The 11,419-nt window shown below is 34.8% G+C and overlaps 1 protein-coding gene across 3 annotated transcripts; it reads left to right on the top strand.

Annotated features, from left to right (window-relative positions):
- The first annotated feature begins 5,317 nt into the window (after positions 1-5,317).
- Positions 5,318-8,011, top strand: LOC127252548 (monooxygenase 2-like). 3 transcript variants are annotated; one of them, XM_051276765.1, is made up of 6 exons: positions 5,318-5,683; positions 5,779-5,928; positions 6,035-6,103; positions 6,321-6,489; positions 6,993-7,221; positions 7,340-8,011. In XM_051276765.1, exons 1-6 carry the CDS (start codon positions 5,592-5,594, stop codon positions 7,897-7,899), a joined length of 1,269 nt encoding a protein of 422 aa, XP_051132722.1. In that variant the 5' UTR covers positions 5,318-5,591; the 3' UTR covers positions 7,900-8,011. The 3 variants fall into 3 exon arrangements, with proteins under 3 accessions (XP_051132722.1, XP_051132724.1, XP_051132723.1); XM_051276767.1 differs by having other exon boundaries at positions 5,779-5,944; XM_051276766.1 differs by having other exon boundaries at positions 5,323-5,683; positions 7,355-8,011.
- Positions 8,012-11,419: the final 3,408 nt, after the last annotated feature.

Here is an 11,419-nt window from a genome sequence, read left to right as displayed (position 1 = left end):
ATCTGGGAAAGTACCAAATATACCTCACCTAAAAATTTTTGGGTGTTCTGTTTATGTGCCAATTGCGCCACCCCAACACAAAAAAATAAGACCTCAAAGAAAGTTGGGTATATATGTCGGGTATGAATCACCTTCGATCGTAAAATATCTTGAACCAATAATGGATGATTTATTTGTTGTAAGATTTTCAGACTATCATTTTGGTGAATCGCATTTCCCGACATTAGAGGGAGACAATAATCAACTGAAAAAGAAATTTCGTGAAAAATACCACATGACTTTCCTTGTACAAAACATAGTGAACTTGAAGTTGAACGAATTGTGCATCTGCAGAAAATTGCAAATCAATTGCCCAATGTTTTTAATGGTGCTGCCAGAGTCACAAAATCATATATTGTAACAGAATATGCATCAGCTAAAATAAATATCCCTGAAGGGAAAGTTCCGAGTGCTAATGAACTACTGCCCGCGTAAAACGTGGCATGGGTTCCAAGGATAATAATCCATGAAATAAGAAAATTGTAAATATTGGTGAAGATATCAATAATGATCAGACACCTAAAAAGATCAGTATAACCCCTGAAGAGGTTGATACTAAAAATTTTGATGAAAGTGAGGATGAAGTTATTGAAACTTCTGTTAACTATACCATCAGTGGAAAATCTTGGAACAAAAAGAAAACAAATGTTGATAATACATTTTCATATTATATAGCGCTCTATATAATGAAATATGACGAATATTATGAACCAAAATCAGTTGATGAATGTAGGCAAAGAGATGATTGAGCAAAATGAAAAGACGCAACTCAATCTGAATTGGACTCATTCAATAAACGACTAGTATTCGACCTTATAATCCAAACACCTACAAATGTAAAACATGTTCGCTATAGGTGGGTGTTTGTGAGAAAAAGAAATGAAAATAATGATATCACAAGATATAAAGTAAGACTTGTAGCCCAGGATTTTTCCCAGAGACCGGGCATTGATTTTGAAGAAATTTATTCGCCGGTCATGGATGGAATAACATTCAGGTATCTGGTGAGCCTAGTAGTACGCAAAAATCTTGATATGCGATTAATGGATGTGGTTACCGCCTATCTTTATGTCTCTTTAGAAAATGATGTCTATATGAAAATCCCGGAAGACTTTAACATACCTGAATCATTCAAATCAAAGTCAAAAGAATCATATCCATCAAATTGCAAAAATCATTGTATGGACTCAAACAATCAGACTGAATGTGGTACAATTGTCTCAGAAAAAGTCTAACAAAAGAAGGTTACATAAATGACCCTATATGTCCATGTGTTTTAATAAAGAAAAATGGGTCATGATTTGTAACTATCGTTGTATATGTCGATGATCTCAAGTTGATTGGAACTCCCGATGAAAATCATAAAGCTTTGAATATCTGAAAAAAAGAGTTTGAGATAAAAGATTTTGGAAAAACTAAATTTTGCCTTGCTTGCAAATTGAGCATTTGAAGAGTAGAACTTTTATCCACTAATCAATTTATACCAAAAGGATATTGAAACAATTTCTGATGGATAAATCACATCCATTAAGTACTCAAATGATCGTCAGAGCACTTGATCCAATAAATGATCCATTTAGACTAAAAAAGAAAAATGAAGAATCACTTGGCCCTAAAGTTCCATATATGAGTATTATAGGTGCATTGATATACCTTGCCAACAACACCCGACCTGACATATCATTTGATATAAATTTATTGGCAAGATTAAGTTCAGCCCTTACTTGACGATATTGGAATGAGATTAAGCATATTTTTCGCTATCTCAATGGAACAATTGATCTCAGATTATTTTACTCGAAGAATTCTCGACATGAATTAATTGGTTTTGCCGATGCAGAATATTTATCTGATCCTCATAAAGCCAAGTTCTCAAACTGGCTACATATTCACTTGTGGCGAAACTGTGATCTCTTGGAGATCAATGAAACAAACTTTAACTGCCACTTCTTCGAATTATGTTGAAATATTGGCAATACATGAAACTGGTCGAGAATGTGTTTGGTTGAGGTCAATGACTCAACATATTTTAAAAAATTGCGGGTTAATACCTGACAATAAAATTCCGGCTACATTGTAAGAAGATAATACAACTTGTATAGCTCAATTGAAAGGATGTTGCATTAAAGGAGATAGAATGAAACATATTTCACCAAAATTCTTTTTTCACTCATGATATTCAATAAAATGGTGAAATCAATGTGCAACAAATTTGATCAGATAATAATTTGGAAGATATATTAACCAAGGCATTACCGACCAATACATTTGAAAATATGATAAAGAAAATTAGGATGCGTTGGTTAAGAGATCTCAAATAATTTCAGATCAGGGGAGCAAATAAGTATAAGAATGTTATACTCTTTTCCCTTCACTGGAAGTTTTTTCCCAACTGGATTTTTTCTTAATAAGGTTTTAATGTGACATATTCTTCGTACAAAAACATCCAATTGGGAGTTTTATGTTATGTACACGAATAATACCCATACACCAGACATAAGTGAAGTATGGATGCATCTGTTGATGTCACAAATAATTTACATAGGCTAATCGTTGTAATAATTTTAGCTGTATTTGACACGACCACACTTACACTATACTACTAACACCTATTTACATATACGTAAATGATAAACATGCTATAATCCTTCTTAATTACTTACATCTATAACAACCTGTTAACCTGCTATAAATTTTTGTTTTCAGCAAAACATAACTCAACGGTAACTTATTAACATTCATCAAAAGGATCTCAAACCATATCAAAACTACACAATCGACATACTATTTATAACAATACCATACAACTTCTAAAACAGACGTAATATAGCACAACGGAAGCAAAACAAGCCACGGTCCTGCCCGCAGGTCGTCATCTATGTACACGGTAACTCAAAATGCCTGTAAGAGCACCATGGCTACTCCAGTCTGTCCACCAAGTCATATATCATCAGGATTACCTACAATGCATAAACTGAGTGAGATTTATAAATCTCCGTAAGTAGAAATTATGCATGATGTGAAGTTTATCTCAAAATTCTCACTATGCAGAATGTGCTCTCGTTTGAAATCACCAATTTATTTATGAAATACTCTCCAGGGCCCCTAGACACACTGTTATACACCGGAAAAGCTCAATATCCATATATTCAAATCAAACGGTGGCCTACACCAGGTAGCCTACACCGGGTTTCCTCGTAAGGTTTCCCCGGCTCGCTTCTTCCCAGGTTGCCTCTTCCGAATGCATTGTTTATGCATTGTATGTAAAGTCACAATAGACGGTGGCCTACACTAGGGGTGTGTTTGTTTGAAGGATTTTGGAGGATTTCCACTGTTCATCCAATTTTTTCCCCCCAAAAACATCAAATCAAACACCTATTTTTCATTTTTTATATTATACTAAAAATCAATTTTACATTCAAAACATCACATCAAACCCTATTTATATCACATCATACAACTATTCAAATTCAAAATTTTTACTATTCAAATCCCAATCCAAAATCCAAACCCCCAAACAAACACACCCTAGGTAGCCTACACTAGGTTTCCCCAGGTCGCTTCTTCCCAGGTCGCCTCTCCTGTCCTCGGTGTATAATCAGCGGTCTAACATAGTAAAACCATCTTATTTCATTTCAATGCATGATATGCATGCTTAATGAAAATGCAATGCAACATATTTTATAATATACATATATTATTGAACTCACTAGTTCAAACCACATCAATTTTGGAGCTCAGAGACTCCTTCAACATCAAATATAGAGTTCACAGGCTCAATCATATCACATACAAAGCTCACAGGCTGAAACCGATGTATATACGGAGCTCGCAGGCTTAAATCACATAATCACATAATATTAATCACATATTACAGTTTTCTGATATTCACGTATTATCAAACAAACATAAATAATTTACAAAATAATATATTTATGCATTGTAGTTGCAAATGAGTTTCTACTTACCTGAAATTCGCCAAAAACGTCAATAATCCTAACTCTTAAAGTCTTTTTTCCGATTTCAGTATTGTATTTAAAACAATTAATTACAAATATTACCCCAATTTACTAAATAATTATTTCTACTCAAAACTTTATCTACTTAATAAAATAACAATAATTCGTGAACACGGAAAAATACCTGAACTAGGCTTTTAACGAATTCGACGTAAAATTTTTTTTTTTTTTTCTTCTTCGTTTTGCCTTCTGCCTTTCTCCTTATCTTCTGCAATTCATAGGGGAAATGATTTGATTGAGGTGGGTGGGGATCATTACCCACCGCCTTTCTTTTATTATTATTATTATCATTATTATTATTATTATTATTTTATTTATTTATTTAGTTATTTTATTTATTTTATTTTTGATTTGATTATTACAATAAATTTTCAAGTAGTCTATATATTTAACTTATACTACTAATATTCAAATAATTTATCCAACCTATTTGTATCATACTAGAATCTCAGGTAAATTATGATAATATTTTTTTTATTAATAAATAGGTAAGACATATACCAAATTATAAACAATTTAACATATAAGTAATTTACCGGTATCTAAAATATTAAATATATATTGACCAATGAGCAGTAAAAAACTCTATGTATCACAATATTTACTGATCTCATTTGCCTATAAATAATAGAAGTCCTTTAAACAAAGACGCTGCAAGTTACTTTCTATCCCTTCCCTTGCTCTTTCATTTACCTTATAAATTCTACTTATATTACATATATAATAATTAATACGTGTACATAACATATATTTGTAATCATTACAGATATTTATATGTATTCACCCTACATACTATATATACATATATATTTCATTTCCCTTATAAATTCTACTTACATGCATATGTATTACATATATAATAATTAATACATACATAACATACATGTGTAATCATTACATATATTTATATGTATTCACTCTACATACCATATATACATATGTTTTATATTATATATTTATATAAATATAAAATAGTGATTAACTTTAGCTATAATTAGACTAATCCTATAATAATGCGAGAACATCAATAATAATAAAGGATAAAGTATACAATACTTTAGTAAGTATAAACAAAACACCCTTATTTCATCTATTGGGAGAGCAATAAATAAATTAATAGAGGATAATATTGGTTGTGGATTTATGTCGGCTGGCTGACGCACATGGGTCTATTTATAGATATAAATATACACACAGATACAATGGGGTGTCGTCACTGCTTTCGATCTTATCTCAGAGTCTGCTGCAGCACTCGCTCCCTCACTCTCCAGCCAAAGTATTAAGTATGTATGTTCATAATATACTTAATTAATTATAGTGTGATCGACACAACTAGCTACCAGTACTTAATTAATTAGTAATACTACTAGTTGCTAGTGTGTGTGAGACTCCACTGAGAGCATAGCTAATATATAGCATCTGCCATCCTCATCTTCATCCGACAAGGAAGGAAGGAACTCAACACAAGTTTCATTCTTAGCAATAACTAATTAATAGAGATATATCATTTCATTCATATCTTCTAATCCATCGATGGAAGAATATTCCGGCGAAAAGGAGCATTATGATGTGGTGATTGTTGGCGCTGGAATTGCTGGCCTCGGAACTTCCTTAGGACTCCACAGGTACAGTACAGACGCCTTAATTATCATTTCATATCAGCTACCTACCCTCAACCACTCATACTATACAAATTACTTTGATTGATTGAATTAAATAGGTTAGGGATCGGGAGGATTCTGGTTTTGGAGTCAGCGGATAGCCTGCGGGTGACTGGATTTGCCTTAGGATTGTGGCCTAATGCCTGGAGGGCATTAGATGCTCTTGGGATCGGCCAGTACCTCAGGGAGACGCACCTTCAACTTACTGGGTCACCCACTCGCTTCGTACTTCATGCCTATACATAAATATATATAGATTGAGATTCATTTGATTGATTGATTGATTGCTTGCTGGATGTCTGTTTGTTTGTGCAGCGTGGTTTCGACATCAGCTAATTCAGGGCTTCCCACGTCCGATACAACTTTTGCCGCTGTACCTTCACGGTGGGTTTTTACTCGTGCACTTACACTATTCAAGTATTTACAGCTTCAAATTAAACATGCATTAGAATCACAATCCTCCGAATCCATCATAGTAAATTGAAGAAAACCGTACCGAGTTGAATTAATGAGAAGTTGGTTCAAGATTATATATATGTATATAAACTAAATTCTCTTAACAAGTTAGTTAATAATTGTTATTTTCTGGATATGGATGCAGGGGAGATCTCAATGTTGGATGCGTGGTCAGAAAGGCGCTGCTGGAAACACTGGCGAATGAACTTCCACAGGGCACGATTCGGTATTCCTCCAAGGTGGTGCGTATACAAAACCAGGGCTGCACCTTCAAGTCTATCCATCTTGAAGATGGAACATATCTTACAACTAAGGTAAGAAAAAGGTCTGTTGGAAGACTCTAATAAATGTATCTAATATACATATCCTTGCACACTTAATTTTTTAAAAAGACGTTTGTTTAATATGGTATCAAAGCGGGACGTCCTATGTTGGTTGACATCACCTTAAGCTTTTAATCTGCCCCATTTTTCGTAAAAATTGTCCATGTGCAAGAAGATTCATGAATAATTGTGCACGTGAACGGGCATGTTGATATATTTTAGAATATGTTATACTAATTTTGTATCTCTACGGGCTTAATATTTTAGATGAGATGTGGTTATTTAATAATGAAATTTGAGTAAGATAAATATCTGGTTTATGTTGTCAATCGTAATTCGAAAGTAACTACTATACAAGCTTGTCAAATTAACATCCATTCATGTCCAAAATATGCTCCCATCCGATGCCATTGTCGTAGCAGCTCCCGATGATATTTGGAGAACAAATTAAAGTTGAAATTACTGATGCATCTGCTCTTAATTATTCAAAATAGGTTTTGATTGGATGTGACGGCGTAAACTCTGTCGTAGCAGACCATCTTGGTTTCAGCAGGCCATCTTTTGTTGGTCGATCAGCTGTTAGGGGCTTTGTACACTATGAAGATGGCCATGGTTTTGATCCGAAGCTGTTCTTCTTCTTCGGAAGAGGTGTTCGATACGGTATCATACCATGTAATGATCATGGACTTTACTGGTTTCTAACTTTTTCTCCTTCTCCCCAAGGTAATATCGATCTTTCATAAGTTTAATTAGTTACACTCAATTGTACGGCCAATCGAAGTTGAAGCTCAAATAATGTTTGTACAAGACCATACATAATTAATCTTATTTACATGAAAAGAAAACAATGCTGCAGAGAAAGGCATAGAGGAAGATCCAATAAAGTTGAAGCAATTCATACTAAGCAAGCTTGGAAAAGTTCCTGATAGGTTCAGGGCAGTGTTCGAGAGAACTGAACTAGAAAGCATGGTGTGCGCGCCGTTAAGGTTCAGACATCCGTGGGAATTGCTATGGGGAAATATAAGCAAAGACGGTGTGTGCTTAGCCGGGGATGCATTGCATCCTATGACGCCGGACATAGGGCAAGGGGCGTGTGCGGCGCTGGAGGAGAGTGTGATTTTAGCGAGGGAATTGGCGCAGGCCTTGAAGACGAACCATTCGAGTGATAGTTTGGAGAAAGAGCAGCGAAGAATCGAAAACAGCCTAGAGAAGTATGCAAGGGAGAGAAGATGGCGAAGCGTCGATCTGGTTAGCACGGCGTATATGGTGGGCGTAATGCAGCAGAGCCATGGGGCTGTCATGAACTTTCTCAGGGACAAAATAATGGCTAAGTTTCTAGTCGGAGCACAGATGAAGAAGGCTGATTTCGACTGCGGGACGCTCACTGCATCAGCGTCTTGATCTAGACGATATTACCGAGTTTCTTACTCAATGCCATGTCTTTGTTCTTCATAAAATTAAGCATTGAGTTAGATTCAGTCTGATAAAAAAGAAATGAAGATTTTTTAAGTTATGGTTTCAACATTTATTTTAGTTAGTTGTTTCTATATCACTACCAAAAAAATATTTTTTTTGTAGTGATAAAAAAATCGTAACAAAAACCTATTTTCGTGCAAAATAGCATTTTCTGTTGACTCTGTTACAGATTTTGACAGCTACAAAAATTCATGGTACAAAAAGTCTTTGTTGTGACAAAATTCGTAACAAATAACCTGTGGTCAACCTTAAAAATAAGTACATGTTAATTATATTTGTTACTTTTTTTGTATGTGACAAAAACATCGATTATGTTTTTGGATCAACATATATCTGTAAACAAAAAATGAGGACAAAAGTTGAATCCTGTCAGAGAAATATTTGTTATCACATATGTCTGAAACAAAAAATGCGTTACAAAAGTTCAGTCTTGTCAGAAAACTTCTTGTTACAAACTAAGTGCGTTACAAAAGTAGTTCCCTATAACAAATAAGTTGTTCGTTACAAAATCTGTTTGTAACAAGAACTCAGTACAAAAGTCAGGCACCATAAATTACCATTTTTACCGGCCAATGTCCCTAACTAAAAATACGATACAAAAGGCGTCCCTATGTGAAATACTATTTTTTTCGCCACAAATAAAATCCTATTGTCTAAAGTATTTATTACATATTAATATGTGGGACAAATAATTCAAAACATAATCTTATCATAAATGTTCCCAAATCCATGTTTATACTATACAACGATATCAATCCAACGATGTTCATAGTCTAACCAAAAATATAATATTATGCGTCAACAGTGCTTTAGACCATCCCAATCAAACATCAACCCGTACACCAACATAACAATCTGCTAATTCACGATATCCAAAACCAAAAAGTAATACATAAATTGATAAATCTGATATCATATGGCAGTACGATCTTAAGGGCAACTAAAAAACACAACTATGAATGACCTAGTTTGTTGAGTGCAGAATCACGGATGAGGCAATCAAGGGCAGTGAACCAATTGCAATGTGTTTTCAATAATATATAAGAATTTAATAAAGAAATTGAAGTAATTTAAATCCCAAAAGAATAAAATAAATAAAAAAAAATGCCTACATCCTTGTAAGTCCACTCGATATTATCTCCGTCGAGTACCTCACCGAGAATCTTCGCTCCAGCATTAGTTGGGGGGATAATGCAATCTTCGGGATCATTACAGCTGTAACACATACCTTAAGAATGGCTAAGGTCACCTATATAAATACTTAAAACGAGCGCTAGTTACGATAAAATGTGCACTTCTCTAAACATGATGGATGAATATAATAAAATAAAAGTTACGCTTCAGCTTGATCTATGGACCTTATCTAAAATACAAGTATAGCAATAACTAAACCCTAAATCGGTAATAAAATAGGCTGGCCCCTGAACGTTATGAAAATAAAAAACACAACAAGGACCATAGGGGGCAACTCCCCTAACACAGATAAACTAAAAATCATAGATAGGCCAGCCCTAAGCATCTAATAATATACCATGTAACGGAAATCCTTTAGCAAAAAAAGAACATAGCCTCTCCAATAGCAACAAACAACCACCAATCAAGCCTTACAAATAACATTCGACCATACAACTACGTTAAACCTAAATAGACATGCCCTAAAACAATATAATCATATGATATATATAACAATCTTACACAAGATCAATTCTACGTCCATTTCATGTTGTACAACTACACAATCAAAAGCTAACTTATCAAGTGCAAATGAACCTGGTGTAGGGAGGCTTAGCATCACTTCTTCGCCGATCGCACATTTCTTCAATCCTCGGGAGAGTAAATGAACATGTGTTCCAATGTACGCCAAAACATTTTTTACTATCGTCAATATTTTTTTTTGTCTTAAGAGCATGCAACAAATTAAAATTTATAGCAAAACCAATATACGACATTATTGTAGACATCAATCATATTAATAACACAAACCGTTATTGATTCAGGTTAACTAGTTCCCACTATCTCGCCCCTCATTCCAGCTAATCGGCTAGTTCCCTTCATAATAGACATTGGATTCACATCATTGGGTAGACTCGACATTTTCCACCCGCATTACATAGAGAATTTACCATGCTTACTGAGGCTTGTGGAGATGGTCCAATGGAAGAATTCATCCACAAAGAAATTTATGCCTTGTCCATAGCCACTTCGTTCCTAATAGCTATAATTTCAGACAAGATTGCCTTCATCTCAGCAATACCATTGCAAAATTCCTCCACTAGTGATTATATGGCCTCACTATCGAAATGGCTAGCAGAGTGAGTCTTGGGTGTGGCGGAGGTTGCTGCGACATCAACCGTAGATCTCCGTTTTTTTTTCCATGCAAGCGCGCTTCAGTATAAAGACTCATGGACGGCTGGCGTTCTCTGATCCGTTGAGATTTTGTTGAGTTCCGAATTGAGAAATTTCTGCATAATATAGTGACTTTGAAGACAAATGTAATTACGTCACATAAGGGATGAAAACACAAAAAAATTTTGTTGTTCTTAACAAATAGATGTTGTTACCAAAATATCATCAGTCTCCTCTTCACCCGCATGTTGTCCCTTGGTAAGGGATGCCATCCATATTTCCAAGCTATCGGGTTCTTTGCCTTTGACTTTTATATACAAGTATATTTAACCCATCCTTACTAAAAGTTTTCATCCAAATAAAAAAGAGAAAAGAAACGGCATAGACATGCAACAAGATTTGTAAAGGTAAGCTGAAAAAGAAAGCAGAGACAGACCTCCTCAGCCAAGATGTCAAATGATTTTCCGCCCGTTCTATGTGGAAAACTTATTTTCACTGTATTCACCGTATTTCTACTAGCAATATCCTACAAACACAATATATGTTAGCACTTGATTGGTCCGGTGGCAAGTCCTAAGAAAAAGTGCGTATCTTAACCTTTTTGTCTTTCCAATACTGCACTAGAAGCGCCCACTGCTCTGCAACAACTCGCTCTTTCATAGCTATCTTCAAGGCCTCTTCATCATCCTTTAGTGGAGTGAAGTGTGAGACCTTCACATTGTATTTCCAATGGCATCTTTAAGGTCAGCACTAATTTTTCAGCAAAATAAGGTAGAGCACATTATTTCTATAAATAATTGATCCCGTCAAATAGTAATAATCCACCTAGACTCAAAAGATATTGGAGTAATGAAACTTTACGTTCAATGAATATAACTTTCAAGATCCACATCATACTTGTACCTCAATCCAAATATCTTTTTTAGTTGTCTCTAGGATCTGCTGAAACGTCAGATAGTGGAGAGGAAAATGCAGTCCATTTCTCGCAATCACCCCGAGTGCACTCTTATATTCATGAACATCGGTACCTATTATCCGCTTGCCATCATAAGGTATTATACGTTGGAAGGGCCGAGAAAAAAGCTGAGAAGGGAGCAAA

Source organism: Andrographis paniculata, unplaced genomic scaffold (genome assembly GCF_009805555.1).
Source record: "Andrographis paniculata isolate CXL003 unplaced genomic scaffold, ASM980555v1 Contig46END, whole genome shotgun sequence".
Lineage (NCBI taxonomy): Eukaryota > Viridiplantae > Streptophyta > Magnoliopsida > Lamiales > Acanthaceae > Andrographis > Andrographis paniculata.
Note: the sequence above shows the minus strand (reverse complement) of the source record. Positions and strands in the feature narration are given on the sequence as shown.